General features: G+C 42.8%; 1 protein-coding gene across 7 annotated transcripts in view; it reads left to right on the top strand.

Annotated features, from left to right (window-relative positions):
• The window catches only part of SEC31A (SEC31 homolog A, COPII coat complex component), a 68,213-nt gene that overhangs the window by 12,399 nt on the left and 38,054 nt on the right, over positions 1-17,760 (top strand). For all 7 annotated transcript variants that reach the window (XM_039540365.1, XM_039540364.1, XM_039540368.1 and 4 more), the window contains 10 exons: positions 1,060-1,200; positions 3,372-3,514; positions 5,394-5,493; positions 7,791-7,952; positions 8,138-8,290; positions 9,633-9,866; positions 10,521-10,595; positions 12,905-12,955; positions 16,189-16,266; positions 17,551-17,617. In XM_039540365.1, coding sequence (XP_039396299.1) covers positions 1,060-1,200; positions 3,372-3,514; positions 5,394-5,493; positions 7,791-7,952; positions 8,138-8,290; positions 9,633-9,866; positions 10,521-10,595; positions 12,905-12,955; positions 16,189-16,266; positions 17,551-17,617 — 1,204 coding nt within the window. The remainder of the gene's footprint in view (positions 1-1,059; positions 1,201-3,371; positions 3,515-5,393; positions 5,494-7,790; positions 7,953-8,137; positions 8,291-9,632; positions 9,867-10,520; positions 10,596-12,904; positions 12,956-16,188; positions 16,267-17,550; positions 17,618-17,760) is intronic.

Genomic DNA, 17,760 nt, shown 5'->3' with positions numbered 1-17,760 from the left:
TGGATGTTTGTTTTTCTGATTGTAAATTTATTGACCGTTAAGGCTAAAAGTGGACATTTCTCTGTTTTTGTTTTGAATGTGATCCATTAATAGCTTCAACCTTTATAAAACAATACAGACAGGTTGTAGTGAACACCACCTTTGTGAAAATTGACTCTGAATTTACTGGAGACTTAAATTGCATTCCAAGTAACCAACAATGACTCTATTTATAATGATGTTAATTGTGGCTGTAGTGCAGTTTGTGTCTAGTTCTGAATTCTTTTGCACACCCAAACCTCCCAGTAAGGTTATCAAATTTATTAAAATGATTTCCAATGAATTGACATGATAAAGTTCCACATCCATGCCCCAGAGTTTTGAGTTGAGAAGATAGATGATGTGTAATGAGACACCCACAAGATTTCTAAGAAATCAGGAAAGAAGACAGGAATATCAGAATATCAGGGTTGGAAGGGACCTCAGGAGGTCATCTAGGCCAACCACCCAGGACCAATCCCACACCATCCCCAGAACAGATTTTGCCCAGATCCCCCATGATTCAAGTTGAACTCACAACCCTGGATTTAGCACCAAAGGCAATCAACCACAGCAACCTCCACTCCCCCAATAAAAAAAAAAAAAAAAAAAAAAAAAAAAAAAAAAAAAAAAATAAAACAAAAAAAAAAAAAAAAAAAAAAAAACAAAAACATTTTTTTTCATTTTTCATACAACACAAAGGCACAAGTCCAATTTTTAAATACTTTTTTGCGGGTCATTATTAAGCTCTTGGAGACAACAAACTTGCTCCGTCTTCCTCCATAGCTGGCAAATTTATCACAGGCAGAAAGGAAGGAGGGCTGCAGATAGCCAGCCCATAGACAAAGCTACTGTATATTTAAATGCATGGGTTTTAAAATTTCCTAGTGTCAATTTTATTTATTCAGGAAGGTAAAATGAACACGTGGGCTATGAGGATTAGCTTTGAAAACTTGTTCTTTTAGCCAGCTTATCTAATCACAAAAATTGAGCGCTCTGTTGAAAAAAAGAGAATGTTGGGACGTGTTTTGTTTGCAATAGCCTCCAGAAGACATCAGCTGCATTGCATGGAACAGGCAAGTCCAGCACATCTTGGCGTCTGCCAGTCCTAGTGGTCGTGCTACCGTGTGGGATCTGAGGAAGAATGAGCCTATCATCAAAGTCAGCGACCATAGCAACCGGGTAATTTATGATGTTAAACTATCAAGAGCCTGTATTAATAATCATGAATGGTTAACTATTAGACTTATTCTTGCCATAGTAAGACAAGTGACTGCATGGATTCTCATTAGACTCTTAAGTGACACAGGAACATGTCCCCATTTTATACTACCTGCTGTAGGATCTGTTAATTTTTTAAAGGGCTATAATTATATGCCAAAGATGGATTATTATTTTAAATAATTATTTTTTGCAAATGATTCAATTAATATTTGGCAGGGAAGCAATTTGGTAGGGAGTTTAGGGTTCAGGCAAGAGAAGGGGATATTATGTATTACTCAGCAGTGAGAAGTCAGACTGGTTAAATGATGCGGACTATGCTGATAAATTCAGTATTGACCCATTCATGGCTGCAGTGGGAAGATTTTATTAAAATAGGCTGAAGTGCTGTCATCTGGAACAGTGTGTGTCTGAGAGAGAATAAAGCAGCTGGTGCATTTACGAATAGGTTTAAATAGTTTTACTTCCACAGTGAAGCTACTCCTTGAGGTTGACCTTGTGCCTTACAGCTCAGATGGAGGGTGCGAAGAACTCCAGCTCCGTTACTCTTCTGTACAGCAGCCAGGCACAGGTGCTGGGACTGCTCCCTGGCAAGACACTCCAGAGGCAATGGTCCACATCCCCGGTGCACTGGACAGGAGACCAGGCTGCCTTGCTGTGGAAGGCACATGATATTGGGGTTGTAGAAATGGGAACATCCTCTTTGTCCCCTGGAGAGCTCCCCGAAGCAGAATTCCTTCCAGGCTCACTCTGATGCTTGGGCTGTGTCTCAGTAGCACAAGTGAATATTCCACATAAGGCTGACTACACCCTGGTTGTTTGCAGCGTTTTTGTAGCCATGTTGGTTCCAGGGTATGAGAAAAACAAGGGGCGAGGGATGAGGTAATATCTTTCATTGGACCAATTCTTGTTGGTGAGAGAGACAACCTTTCTAGCTCCACAGGGCTCTTCTTCAGTCATACGGGTCACAGTTGTGGTCTCTGGTTAAATAATTATTCATGTTTATAGTTAAGCATCTTACATTTATGAACAAATTTATTAAAGGAAATTATTAATCAGTGATTGCAAATATTTATATTGGTAAATGATTTAAAGCCTCTAAAACTTTTAAGAGGAACTAGCAGTTTAAAAATATACTTAGCAAACAAGTTATTGCTTATCTGAGTTACTAATAACATCTTAGACCTCCAGTCTTCATCTAATTTACTTTTCACAATCTGTGTTTTGCCAGTTTCTCAGCATAGCTTGTTTCACCTTTGGACTCCAGCACAATGCTGTAGTGTTTGCAAGGGACTAGTTGCATGCTAACAAGTGGTTTTCATTAAAATCTGTATATTTTTAATTTCATTAAAATAGTTATGTAAGGGTTTTGCTGTATTTGTTGTATTAAAACCATGTTTTGGACACAAACCACATGAGTGTCCTTTTGAACTAGCCTTTGAAACCCTAAACTCAAGTAGCATTCCCTATGTTATTAAATAAACATTCTGGGAGCTGGGTTGGGGGCTTATTCCATTTGTCAGTTCTTTGCTTTGAAAAAGAGGAGAGCATTTTGATCTAATCATGGTGTAACCTGGCCGATACTCCTGGCTAAGAACTACTAAACTAGACTGTGTGCCTGTGAGGGTACGCAGAGGTACATCAACTCATCTAGATATTTGCCTAGTTTTACAGCAGGCTACATAAAAACCACTAGCAAAGTCAGTACAAACTACAATTTCATATAGACAATGACATGTTTATACTGCTCTATATACTATACACTGACATGTAAGCACAATATTTATATTCCAATTGATTTATTTTATAATTATATGGTAAAATGAGAAAGTAATTTTTCAGTAATAACGTGCTGAAACACTTTTGTATTTTTGTGTCTGATTTTGTAAGCAAGTAGTTTTTAAGTGAGGTGAAGCTTGGGGGTACGCAAGACAAATCAGACTCTTGAAGGGGGTACAGTACTCTGCAAAGGTTGGGAGCCACTGGTCTAGTTACAGAAGAATACAGTCACAAAATGAGAATAAACAGGGCCACGCTCCAGCCAGCATTCTCCATGCTTCTGTTTTAGAGGGTTCCTTTTTTTTATAGCTCTGCTTAATTATCTTGTGGTCTAACACTCCTTTATCTATCAGATGCACTGTTCAGACTTGGCTTGGCACCCTGATGTGGCTACACAGATGGTCCTGGCTTCTGAAGATGACAGGTTGCCTGTAATTCAGATGTGGGATCTTAGGTTTGCTTCTTCTCCTCTTCGTGTTTTGGAAAACCATGCAAGGTATTTATGTCGGCTAGTCTGTAAATCTTGATTTTTGTTTGTTGTTTAGCCATTTTCCCCATTCTAAACTTGGTTTGTACACAACTCTCTATCAGTTAGTATTAATGCCATCCCAATTTTAAGCTCCAAGGCAGATGCTTTAGCAGCTACTGTAATCCTTAATCTAGACTTTTAGTGATATAGCTAGCCTTTGGGCCCAGCAAACCTGTGCCAATGGGCCACACTGGTTTTAAGGAGCTAGAACTGTGAAGAAGGATCCCAGCTTTAATTTTAAAAAGTACATTTCTAGCTGTTTCCTTTAAGAAGAAAGTCTCAAAAACGTAAATGTATGTAAACCGATTGCAAGGGTGCAAAAGAAGAAGCAGCTGGGCTCCACTTCTGCACGAGGGGTTGGGGAATCTAAAGATCCCACACCCATAAAAACACTCATAAGAACGTAAGAACGGCCGTACCAGGTCAGACCAAAGGTCCATCTAGCCCAGTATCTGTCTACCGACAGTGGCCAATGCCAGGTGCCCCAGAGGGAGTGAACCTAACAGGCAATGATCAAGTGATCTCTCTCCTGCCATCCATCTCCATCCTCTGACAAACAGAGGCTAGGGACACCATTCCTTACCCATCCTGGCTAATAGCCATTTATGGACTTAACCACTATGAATTTATACAGTTCTCTTTTAAACGCTGTTATAGTCCTAGCCTTCACAACCTCCTCAGGTAAGGAGTTCCACAAGTTGACTGTGCGCTGCGTGAAGAAGAACTTCCTTTTATTTGTTTTAAACCTGCTGCCTATTAATTTCATTTGGTGACCCCTAGTTCTTGTATTATGGGAATAAGTAAATAACTGTTCCTTATCCACTTTCTCCACATCACTCATGATTTTATATACCTCTATCATATCCCCCCTTAGTCTCCTCTTTTCCAAGCTGAAGAGTCCTAGCCTCTTTAATCTTTCCTCGTATGGGACCCTCTCCAAACCCCAAATCATTTTAGTTGCCCTTTTCTGAACCTTTTCTAGTGCCAATATATCTTTTTTGAGGTGAGGAGACCACATTTGTACACAGTATTCAAGATGTGGGCGTACCATGGATTTATATAAGGGCAATAATATATTCTCAGTCTTATTCTCTATCCCCTTTTTAATGATTCCTAACATCCTGTTTGCTTTTTTGACCGCCTCTGCACACTGCGTGGACATCTTCAGAGAACTATCCACAATGACTCCAAGATCTTTTTCCTGATTAGTTGCAGCTAAATTAGCCCCCATCCTACGCGCTTTCTAATCCAAAATGAGTTGCTGAAATTTGGGGTGTATTCTAATGAATCCTTTCACTAACTCTCCCCTAAACCTTTGGCTGACCTGGTGTACAGTGGTGTGAAAATGGTGGACAGGAGTTTACTGCATTCAAGGACGGAGGGCAGCAAAAAACTGTGTTGCAAGCACTCCCTGAAAATGCTGATGTTGACTGTGCTAATGTTAACCCTTTGATAATAAAAAGAAGATTGCCACAAGTATTAGTCACAGTTCTTATCCTGCAATTTTCCGAGTCAGGTATTACTGTGACTTTTTATTACACAATCTACCTTTGATAGCCATGTTTTTATCAGTGGATATAGTCTTTGGCTTTCAGGTACCTTTCTGGATTGTGCCCTTAGCCTGTGGCTACGCTGTCATGACTCCTTGTGCAGAAAGTGGAAAAAATCTATTCCAATAAAACAAATGTTGGCAGCACCTTCTCTGCTCTCTCAACATAATGGGGGTGGTGGGGAACGTGGCATTTAAAGATGAGTGGCCAGGTAATCTAGATGTGTGCTAATGAGGGTGCCTCATTAATCATCATGCATTTATATTAATATTTTCTTACTATGGCTTTTCACACAGGGGTATTTTGACCATTGCTTGGAGTATGGCAGATTCTGAGCTGTTACTCAGCTGTGGAAAGGATGCTAAGATTCTCTGCTCTAACCCTAATACAGGGGAGGTATTGTATGCAAACCACTTTTAAAGGTCATAAATAGAGAAAGATTCTTTGCATTACATTTGTTGTGGAGAGTAGTGGAGAACATACTGACTTTGTACTTAGATGACACAGTGTTGTGAGCAAAATATTTTTTTTAAAGTAGTTCATATTTGTTTTACACTGTGCCGTTCATACCAAAACTGTGTTCTTTGACCCCAAACATTTTGTGTACACAACCCACTGAGAAAAAATGGGTCAGTCTTATACAAAGGTGACCTCTTTAAAACCTGGAAGTATTAGCTGCTACTGTCAGCCATATATATTATAAACCAGAACGGGACAAGACTTGTACCCTGCTCACTCTTATGGTTCACTGAAGGGACACTGTCAGTTCAGTTTTATCCATTTAATCTGCCTCTGCTAAAAGTAGCTTTGTGAAGTGCACCTGTCTATGAGCTCTTGTTTTTTTTGTCCGTGGTTTCCTTGAGGTGTGGTTTTTGACACACCTGCTGTTCTTTGCAATCCAGAGAAACCATGAGCTAAAAATCTGGGGTCTGGTGATCTATATGGGCGGGGTGAAAGTAAGATAAAAATACTGGTACAGGGGCCCGGCTCCAGGCCCCCAGAAGGGGCAGGGCCTCGGGGGAACAGGGCGGGGCTGAGGGTCAGCCTCTCCAGCCAGCCCTTCCATGCTGCCCAGCGCCACCTGGGGCTCCGGTGGCAATTTAAAAGGCCCGGGGATCTGGCCAGTGCTGCAATAGCAGCAGCAGTGGCCAGGAGCCCTGGGCCCTTTTAAATTGCCGGGCCACAGGGCAGCTGCCCCTTTTGCCCCCTACAGTCGGCGGCCCTTGGGGGGCACAAAAGGGGCAGCGACGGTAATGTCAGCCTTGTATGAGCCAGTACCGGTGGCTGCTTCTTACCGGTATGCCATACCAGCCTACTTTCAGCCCTGCATATGAGAACCCTGAACCCTTTTGCTTGCACATATGAAAGCCTTGTAGGCCAAACACCTGCTCACTACCTCCTTTGGTCCCCATGGAGTGGAGTATTTGAAAGGACCTGCTTTCTTTGCTCCTACTCCGAGGAAGGAGGTTTTGAAGATGTTGGGGCTTCCTGGCCATGGGTTTTTGACTTGATTGCATCCCTTCAAAGCTACGCATGAGAACTCTGATTTGGGGGAGAAATCAAATTAATATCGATTGTGTCATTTCTTACTCCACCATTTAATAGCAGTACCCTACTCTAATATAGATGTTTTTGTACCTACATCTTTATGGCTCTGATTTGGCAAAGCACTTAAGCACACGCTTAATGTTAAGCAGGTGCGTAGTCCCACTGAAGTTAAGCATGTTTCAGCTTTGTTGGATGAGAATTTATATGTCCCTCCCCCCACCTTTTTTTTTAAAGCTACAAGGCATTTTCAACCAGACACTATTTTGTATTTGCTGTAGAAGTGATAAGAATTAATGTCTGATTGTATTGATGGAAAATTAATAGAAGCTTTAATAATTACATTCCTTGCAGGTTTTTAACTGAACAAATGTTTAAAACGGTGCGGATTCTTTATTCAGTAGACTTGAATCTTTGATTAAAATCTATAGGAAGTAAGCAGGTAGTTTTTCGCCCAACAGAGGGTTCCCATAGTTACTATATAATACAAGGAAACTCATTGAGTCATGGAAACATAGTTTTAAAATATGACTACATTTTCTTTGGCTATTTGAAATGTGCCCTAACACCTTCCTATGGATGTTGCCATAATGCAAAAAGACCCAAAACTGTGCACAGAACATTGGTGAAAGTTAGCATAAGTAAACAGGCTTCTCCCTTCTCTCATTCTTCCAAACATGCCCTCGTTCCAAAGCAATCAGCCTTATGCTGTGCCCTGATCAGCAGCAGAGCATTGCTCTGTTGAATCAAAGTGGGAAGCCAACGGTTCTGAGCTGAGAAACATAGCATCATTTTCAATGGGATTTAGGCTCCTAAATCCCTTAGGTTTTGAAAAAATTACCCTAAGTGACTAGCCCAGGGTCATGCAGGATGTCTGTGGCAGAGGTGGGCACAGAGACCAGATCTCCTGAGTAGCATTCCAGCACCTTAACCACAAAGCCATCATTCTTCTCTTTAAAGCCTTTAGCCACAGTTTTTAGCTCCTCCTTTCTCTTGTCCCATGGAGATGATTTTAAAGCAGGAGACCATAATCCTGTTTCAGAGTGTGGTTGCTCATCCTACTGACACAGGGTCTTTAGTGACACATTAGGGTCTACAATGTCGTTTGTTATGTTAATACTGTTTCATCAAACTCTGTTTTGGCACAGGTGTTGTATGAACTTCCCACAAATACCCAATGGTGCTTTGATGTTCAGTGGTGTCCCAGGAACCCCGCTATCCTTTCAGCTGCTTCTTTTGATGGACGGATCAGCATTTACTCCATCATGGGAGGGAGCACAGATGGTTTGAGGCAGAAACAGGTAGACAAGGTATTGAAAAACATAATGTGAAGTTGGAGAAGAAAATAGTTTGTTCCGTGTGACAGTATTTGAAAATGGCGGAAGCATTGACTGCCAAAGTAGTGCACTAGACGGTTGAATAATTATCATGTACAAATATGTATCTTACGTTGAATACTGCAGGAAATGTGCAATCAGTTTCTTTCTCTTTAAAGCTTTCATCCTCCTTTGGGAATCTTGATCCATTTGGCACGGGGCAGCCCCTCCCTCCGTTGCAGCTTCCACAGCAGACAACTCCTCAGAGCACTGTTCTACCATTAAAGAAGCCACCCAAATGGGTCCGACGGCCTGTGGGTGCATCGTTTTCAGTAAGTGAGAGCCCCTTTGTAGGCTACTGAGTGGGCAAAATTGACTTGGCGATAACATTTCTGATATATTCTCTGCAAGCAGTGTAGAAGGGGTGCCATATTGCATTACAACACAGCTTCACTCATTTGCAATAATGACTGGAAGGTCCACTGTGGAGTACCACGTTTTGCATTTGGCAGCCAAGTGAATAAATACATTACAAAATAATTTTTATGGGTGCTGCATCACTATACACTTTAATTTATTTTGCTATGTGTACTTTAGATTTCAGTTATGAACTACACTGCATAGTAAATACACTCTGTGTTTAGTAACAGCTTTGAAGTGTGTGAGACCTCTCTGCTGTTAAGTCTTTGCTGAGAAGAAGGGTGAGAATGCCAAGTTTTGTTGTTTTTGTATATATATTAGAATTATCAAAGTCACAGATTAGCCAAGTGAGTTTTAGCAAGGTTCCACTGAGAGCAGAGCCATCTGTTCTATAACTTTATTGTTCACTTACTTCTAAGTTACAGGTTTTTTAACTGATAACTAGAATATACTAGGTGTTTGTTCTCTCAGTGTTGAACCCTGACTCAGAATAGATATCTGCCAAAATACTGATCTAGTCTCAGCATAGTGCTCTCTGATTCATAGGTTAAAGTGAAATTTGACATCTCCATTAGGGTATAATTCATGTTGTTTTGGAAACAATTAATATATCCTTCTAACTGTACTTTGGGATGTTGATTCCCATTAGCTCATCTTAGTTCTCTGTGAGCTAACTGAGAAATTTGGATGTGTGTGGTTTTTTTGCTTTATATTATACTGGCTTCATTTAAAGCCAAATCAGTTACCTTTTTTTTTTTTCCTTCTTCTTCTTCTTTCCCTGTTATCCAAATCTTGGTTCTTTCTCTGCCACTTTTATTTCTGTCTTTCTAATCTGCCAGTTGTGTGCTGTCTAAGGTAGCATTGCACATTTTTATGATTGTTTTCAGGTAGCACTTATCATGCCATATGTGTATGCATAATTTTATTATTTAACAATTAATTGTAGCAGCACCAGAAGCCCCAGTCAAGATTAGAGCCCCATTGTGTTAGATGTGCAAATACACTGACCCTGTTCCTAAGAGCTTTCGGTCTGAGGCTGTGATCCTACAAACATTTATGCAAATGAGCAATTTTACTACTCTTAGTAGTCACAATGAGTTCAATGGGACTACTCACATGTGTAAGTGCAGGATTGGGGCAACGAATCGAGAGAAAATGTGTGTGTAAGTAATATATAACGTGTGTGTGTGTATAAATGTGTGTGCATTGTATAAATACGTTGTAATATTTGGTACATGATTTATTAAATTACAGTTTGGAGGGAAGCTAGTTACATTTGAGAATATAAAGTCTCATCAACAAGGATCTGAGCAGCAGCAGCTGCAGCACCACGTGTATGTGAGTCAAGTTGTCACAGAGAAAGAGTTTCTGAACCGCTCAGATCAGCTGCAAGAAGCTGTGCAGTCCGAAGGCTTCATCAACTACTGTCAGAAAAAAATAGAAGCTGCCCAGACTGATTTTGAGAAAAATGTGTGGTCTTTCTTAAAGGTAATGTTTTTCAGATGTTTCTGAATTATTAAAGGATTCCCCAGCCTCTTAAAACCAATATTAAAAGTGGTTCTCAGTGCATGGTAAAACATTTTAAACAGAAAACACCGTGTAAAGATAATGAGGCAATTTCTAGTTTGTACAGTAGAATGAGATTAGATTCTGAAAATGGCATCAAATAATCCATATACTTGATCAAAAGAGATGACTGGTGGCAGGACAAGAAATCTTTGAAATAGGTATGCGTTAGTGTCTGCTCTTAAAAGATGTTCTAGCAGAAGCAAAGAGCTACAGATTCTGGGGAAGGTTTGACATAATTTAACCATTAGCCTAGTATTGGTACATCTTTATACTAGGTCAGGTAATGAGAGATTTCAGGTTTAGTATTTGGTAAGGTAAAATACGCTCCCTGTTATTAGTTATGACATTTTGTGTTTTCAGAATAAGAACTGAATGGAAATTGAAGAGGTCCAGTTACTAGACATAGCTATACTCAGAGGCCCTGATCCTCAGAGTCCACAATTAAGTTCTTCCTTTTTAACACATTTTGCTTAATCATTGATATCCAATACATGGTTACACGTCAGTTGAAATTACAATGGGGAAAATGAAAACATGCTTCTTTTGACTAATAGTTTTTTGTTTTTTTTAAAGGTGAATTTTGAAGAAGATTCTCGTGGCAAATACCTTGAACTTTTGGGGTACAGGAAGGATGACTTAGGGCAAAAGGTAAATCTGCTTGAAAGTTGTGTATGTATTAAGTATTTATACTGAGGAATATATTGAAATATAAAATGTTAGAGACGGTCAGAAGTTGAGGTGCTGATATTATTTGGCATATGGATGGAAAGTTGGAATGGCAGTAACAAAACAGAGCACGTGAGAGGACATAACATTTTTCTGTGTAGTAGTATCTTGAGGGTGCTTCCTGATAACTCAGTTAAAGCTGTATTATCCCAGGATGCAGTTATGACCCTGTGATAACTACTATATTACAATTACTATCCTATAAACTAGTGGTCTTCAATCTTTTTACGCCCAAGATCACTTTTTTTAATCTAAGGGCAATCCAGGATCTACCCCGCCCCTTCCCCAAGGCTCCGCCTCCTCCCTCTACACTGCCCCCCGCCCGTCACTCACTGTCACTGGGCTGGGGTAGGGGGTTGGGGTTCGGGAGGGGGTGCGTGCTCTGAGCTGGGGCCGAGGGGTTCGCAGTGTGGGAGGGGGCTGTGGGCTGAGCCTGGGGCAGGGGGTTGGGGTGCAAGCTCCAGGAGGGAGTTTGGATGCAGGAGGGGGCTCCAGGCTGAGGCAGGAGGGGGTACAGGGTGCTGGCTCCGAGATGGGGTTGGGGTGTGGCGTCCTGCTGGGCAGCACTTACCTCCGGTGGCTCCCAGTTGGCGGCCGGTGCAGCGAGGCTAAGGCAGGCTCCCTGCCTACCCTGGCCCCACACCACTCCCGGAAGAGGCCAACGCGCCCCAGGGAGAGGGGGGGCACGTGGCTCCGCGCTCTGCCCCTCTCTGTAAGCACCGCCCCTGCAGCTCTTCTGGTCAATGGGAGCTGCAGGAGCAGTGCTTGCAGGCAGGAGCAGCGCGCAGAGAGAGACCCCTACATGTAGGAGCCGAAGGGGGGACATGCCGGCTGCTTCCTGGGAACCACACGGCATGGAGGCTAGGAGGGAGCCTGCCAGTCCTGGCACCACCAACCAGACAGTCAACAGCTCAGGCAGCGGTCCTGACCGGAACCACCAGGTTCACTTTTCAATCGGGTTTCCAGTTGAGAACCAGATACCTGGTCACCCTATCTGGCATGCTTTTCTGAGCTTGCTTTTCAAGCCATCACCTTTATTTCTCAATGCTTCATGCTTTTTCAATAGAACAGTGTTGCCTCCTTGAAATCTCCAGTTTGTCTTCCTTTAGTTTTAACTAAGTTGGTACAAACACTTTACTCATTTTTGTAATCTGTAGCACCTCCAAACTTAAGTGTGTCTGAAAAATAGGCAGTTTTCAGCAAAGAATTGCACTGTAAACTGAATTCATGTTGTCTAGTGAGTTGAAACAATACAGAGTGACTGACTAGTCTTAGAGTTAGTGACATCTTGACAACAAAAAACAATTTATTCTTTAACATTTTTAGGTTCCTTACTTTATCACTAATATAAAAAGAGCAATTGGTGTCAGTTTGCCAGAATGAGCTTCTAGTAGCATGTGGCTTTATTTTATTATTTGTTTGGTCTGGCACTCTGGCCAAACCAAGGGAACTTCTGGAATATCACTTTTCATTGCTGTATTTACAGTAATGTAAATAAAAATGAGAGTCTAGAAAAAAACCTGTGCATTAAGCTAAATTTACGGACTAGAACAGCCTCTATGGAGACTATTCAACCTGTAGAACTAGAAATAATCAGATGAGATTAGTGGTATTAGAAAAGCCATCCTGTCCAGCTGCTAGACTAATGCTTTTCCAGTCTGTATTTTAACTCTTTATCTATACATTAGGTTGGGATTTTCAAAGGGATCTAAAGGAGTCAGACACTCACTTCACATTGAAAGTCAATGAGAGGTAGGTGTCTGAACTCTTCCGCCTGTTTGAAAATCCTACCCTGACACATTGTTGTGCTGTGGTTCAAGTAATCCTAACAAAATCCAGTTTCCCTAATCACTATAGATAGGGATCTTTTCCCCCCTGAGAGCTGTGTTATAACATTATTTTTATTATTTTATTACTACAGTAGAACTCAGAAGTCCCAATCAGGTTTGGGGCCCTATTGTGCAACACAAGGAAAGACACAGTCTCTGCCCCCCAGAAAGCTAAAATCCAAGAAGATTTTAACCTTTAGAAGTGGTCAGTTCCATCACGGTTTGGTTAGCATGGGTCTCAAAGTAAATTCCTCTGCGCAATGATCAGGGAAACGTTCTAGCATGCAATCAGGGCCTTATCTCATCTCCAACTTATGGTGACCTGTGAAATGTTAACACTTGCTACATACCCTAAAGTAAGAGAGAAAACCACTTCTCTAATAAACCTTATTTGTTTTGTAGATTACTTCAGCTCTGAATAAAGAGAATCTTGTAGATGGCAAACTAGAGGAGGTAAGCAAACAAAAACAACAAAAATCTTTTTTGTCACATTAATATAACAAAAATGTGCCAGGTAAGAATCATTTCTCTTTTAACTCAATAGTTATACCAGATCATATGAATGACTCAGATTATGAGCATGTTGTAAATTTACAATTTCCACATAAAATATGAAAGTTCATATTTTAAAAAGTCCCTGACATTTCTGGCACTAGAACTGTGTGAATATCATTAGTTAATTTCTTATCACCCAGTTAACAGTTACTGGTGTGTTTTGTTTTAGGATCTCTGTCTGCAGGGAGAGAAATTAATCTTGACATGAGTTTTGTGGGATTTCTTTGCTCCTCCATATTGGTTGCTTTTTTAATGCTTTTGTAGTGTCCATTACAATGTTTATGTTGTCTGTGGGTGTAGAAAGGTGTCATATCCTTCCTGTTGTCAGGCAATCTCTGCAGCCTCCGGATCATTAACAAAAAGAATTGCAACGTGTTGGGGGAAGAACCACCCTGGAAAGCACAGAGTAAATAACAACCTTCGTAGCTAGCTCAGGTCTTGGCTACACTTGCAAATTTGCAGCGCTGCAGCAGGGTGTGAAAACACACCCTCTCCAGCACTGCAAATTGCGGCGCTGCAAAGCACCAGTGTGGTCAAAGCCCCGTTATTCCCCACAGGGAGGTGGAGTACGGACAGCGCTGGGAGAGCTCTCTCCCAGCGCTGGCGCTTTGACTACACTTAGCGCTTCAAAGCGCTGCCGCGGCAGGGCTTTGAAGTGCAAGTGTAGCCAAAGCCTCAGAAATAAACAGCTCCTCTTCTCTCTTTCTCTCTGCAGACCCACATTCTCAGCAAGTCATGGTTGTTGTAGGCAATCACTACTTATATTGCAATTTCTACCTTCCCTTAAACATCTGCTAAAACAAAATGTTGTGAACTCTATCAGGAGTTGCAGAGGGAAATATAATCTGTGGCATCTAAGTGCTCATCACTCTGGAGACAGACAGGGGGAATCCTGCCCTTATCATATGGAATGAGGGAGCTGGGGAAGGGAGCTCTCGCCACAACAATGATCTAGGGACCGTCCAGGTCCAGGATTATAGGGGTGGGAGAAGGCAGGGAATGCACTGCCAGGCAGTGTGCTTTGCTCCTGTCAAGAGGAGCAGTTTGTGGCCCTGGCTAGTCTGTGCTGTACATTGCAGGATTCCGATAGAGGGGGCTGCCTTCAGGGCCGGTGCATGGAAGTTTCACCTAGGGCGCGAAACATCCTCCTTGCGCCCCCGTCCTGAGGTGCCCCCCCCCACGGCAGCTCCCCCTCTGCCCTGAGGCACCCCCCCTGTGGCAGCTCCCCACCCTCCTCCCTGAGGCACCCCCTCCCACCCCAGCTCACCCCTGCTCTGCGCACGAGCACCCCGAGCACGCCGTCGCTGCTTCACTTCTCCTGCCTCCCAGGCTTGCGGCGCCTAAGCCAATCAGCTTAGGCGCTGCAATCCTGGGAGGCAGGAGAAGTGAAGCGGCCATGGCATGCTCGGGGAGGAGGCGGGGCAGCGGTGAGCTGGGGTGAGGAGTTCCCCTGCGTGCCACACCTCCCTTCCTCCCCTTACTTGCTGCAGGCAGCCCTCCCCGCGCCCCCCCTGCCCCATCTCCCTCCGCCTAAATGCCGGCGGCAACTGGGGCAGCCAAAGATCCGGCTGCCGAGGTCACTGCCGAAGAAAATGGCACCCCCCAAATGCCAGCAACCTAGGTCGCCTAAATGGTTGCACCAGCCCTGGCTGCCTACTCTTCCCAGAGTGAATATGATGCATCAGCAGGCCTGAAGCTAGGCCCTTCTTGTAACGGGGTGCTCACCACGCCCCGCTGGGTTCAGCCTCCTGGCCCCGCTTCCTAATAAATCAGGACCATTTCAAGCTGGTGCAACACCCATGCTCTTTATTCCTGTGTCCATTCTCTCCCCCACAACCAGCTCCAACTATCTGTAAATAGATTATTTAAAGGGTTGGCCTAACACAGGCCTCAGTGGCAACAGGCTCCTTCTGAGCGTACTCCTCCCCCCCAAGCTTTTAGCCCCTGTTAATGAGGTGGACAGGTGTGGCCATTTTCCAGGACAGGCCTAGCTAGTGACCCAGCCCCAACCCATTTCCTCTGATTGGGGCTGGGGTGGCAGGAATTAATTAGGGTTTCCCCTGCAGCACCTGGCCACACTTCTCCCCTAGCATACCTGTCTGCATTACAGAGAAGGATTTGGTCTAATGGTTTAATTTTCAGCATGTGGGACTGAATCTGAGATTCCCACAGCTTTCTTGTAAGAATGGCTTGTATTGAATATGCATCTTTTTTTTCTTAGTGGTCTAAAGTGGTAATGGAATATACCCTCGCCATACGTTCTCTGCTTCACACTCTCTTCTTTGTCAGAGGGCTTGGCACACTTTTGTATGTTTGCAGCTGCTGCAGGGTGTGAACCAAACACACGCTGCAGGCGCTGGCGCTCGCCCGCGCGCAGTGCAGTCCCAGCCCCAGGCTGGCCCAGCGCTCGCGCTGGCTGCCAGCCACCCACATGGATGTGTGATGTGGATGAGGGCTGGGAGGTTTTGAGAGCTTTCTCCCAGCTGGGGCTTTGACTAACTTGCGCCTCAAGCGCTGCGCGCGAGCGCTGCGCAGCGCGTGAATTTGAAAGCAGCAGAGTCTGTTACAAACACCCTTCGTATCATTATCGTGCACATGCTCTTTTGGCTACAATCAATAAGTGTCAAATTTTTAAAAAGTGGCTACATGTGTTCAGATGGCTAATTGGAAAACTGGCCTGGTCTACACCTAAAAATTATATTGACCTAGCTACATTGCTCAGGGCTGTGAAAAACTCCATGCCCTGTGCAGAGTAGTTAGGTTGACAGAATTCTTCCATCAACATAGCTACTATCTCTCAGAGAGGTGGATTGTCTACATCGGTGGAAAAACCCTTTCTGTAGACGTAGGAAGCATCTACGCTACAGCGGCTACAATGGAGAACCTGCAGCACTGTAGCTGCGCTGTTGTAGCATAGATGTGGCCTAAGTATGGTTCTAGTTAGTGGGGAAAACGGACGAAGTGAAGACATTTACATTTTTGCAAATGGAGTTCTGCTCTTGGCAGACTCGCTCTGTATATTGTTGGCTCATGTTCCTTTTAATCTGTGTTCTTCAGTGCTGAGTGTCTTTCTCTCTCTCTCTCTCCCCTGCAAACTTTTTCCAAATGCCATCTTCCATTCTCTGCAAAAGGCTCTTAAAGAATCTGACCAATCAGTACAAAGTGATGGTGAAGATAGCCAATCTACTGAAGAGCTGTTCTTGGGAGAGGTAAGTGTTGGCTTCTGTATTAACTATGTTGGGTTATCACGTGCTTACCCACCGCCTTAACAGCTCATTTCCTTTCTAGTGCGTCTTTCTAATGTTCTCTCTGTGTATTGTGCCCGCGCATATTTGCACAATGGCAAATGAGAGGGGATGTGGTCAATCAACAGTTTCTCTGTTCAGGGTTTGTTCCACACTATGAAAAGGTTGAGAACTAATGTGTGAAGGAGACTTCCACTGGGTAGTATGCATTTCTATATGAATTTCATTTTAAATTCCAAAATTAACATGTTGTGCATAGATTTTCACATTGGATTTAAGATTGTTGTTTTTTGGGTTGTTTTTTTTTTAACTGAAAGATCATACACGGTTCTATTGTAGAGGCTGCTGAATGCTCTGGCCCTTATCCAGTAAAGCATTTTTAAGCATGTGCTTAATTTTCAGCATGTGAGTGGTCTCATTTCAATGTCCAAAGCTAAGCATGTGCTTAAATGCTTTGCTGGATTGAGCCAGGGTGCCCAGGACCTTGCAGGATCAAGCACCAGATCTCTGTGCAGTAAAGTTAAGTGTTAGGTAGGTAGCATTAACATACAGATCAGCCTTTTTGCGGGGAAAAATATATGCTTATTTAAAAAGCTGTACCTGCCAATCTGATGCATCATGCTAGAGCAATTAGACGCTTGGACATTGACTCACCCTGACACCTTGAGCAGGTGACTTAACTTTTTGGTTCCCCTCTCTGTAAAATGAGGATGTTATCCACTGTGAGGATTAATTAGCTAAAGCTTCTGGAGGGGTTTTTTATTACTATTATTCTGTGCATTCATGCATGGAAATCCCAAGGCTGCACCTTGTTGTCCAAGTAATTGCTCACAATGTCTAAATACTCACCCATGTACTTAAATGAACCTCTTCCCAGTGAAGTGAACCCTGACGTTTTTGAAGTTTTTCCCTAATTGCATCTAATTTTAATAATGCTCACCAGTGATCTGTCAGCAGTGTGCTCTTATGTTTGTACATGTACATAGCGAGGTAGATTCCTGGGTATGTTCAGGGCTTTTCCACAGTGCTCAGAGATTTGCTTTGTACGGGTGCCAGGGGAAGTTAATGACATTGAGTAGAAACACTGAGCATAACAATGCTCTTTCATTCTAAGTTAGTGGCTCCTTGGGGAACGGCTTTAAGAAAGCATACCATGCCCTCCAATGTACGGTGTATGTCGTCAAACATGGATTTATTTAGCCAAATTCTTTGCATAGACTGAAAAACTGCAGTTTTCCTCTCTATTAGAGAACAAAAGAGGAGATTGAAGATCTGACATCTGGAAAAGAAACGTTTAACATCTCTGTCAGTGGAGGTAAAAACCTGTTTATATTGATTTCATGGTACTTGCAAATATTTTTAATTATCGAGATACAACTGTAGTATTACCTAAATTCTCTTTATATGGAGCCTTCTGCCTAGGGAATGTCAGAGAGTCTGTTATTTACCCGCATTTCA

The sequence above is a fragment of the Mauremys reevesii genome, linkage group 5 (assembly GCF_016161935.1).
Source record: "Mauremys reevesii isolate NIE-2019 linkage group 5, ASM1616193v1, whole genome shotgun sequence".
Classification (NCBI taxonomy): domain Eukaryota; kingdom Metazoa; phylum Chordata; order Testudines; family Geoemydidae; genus Mauremys; species Mauremys reevesii.
This window is presented reverse-complemented; position numbering and strand designations above follow the sequence as displayed.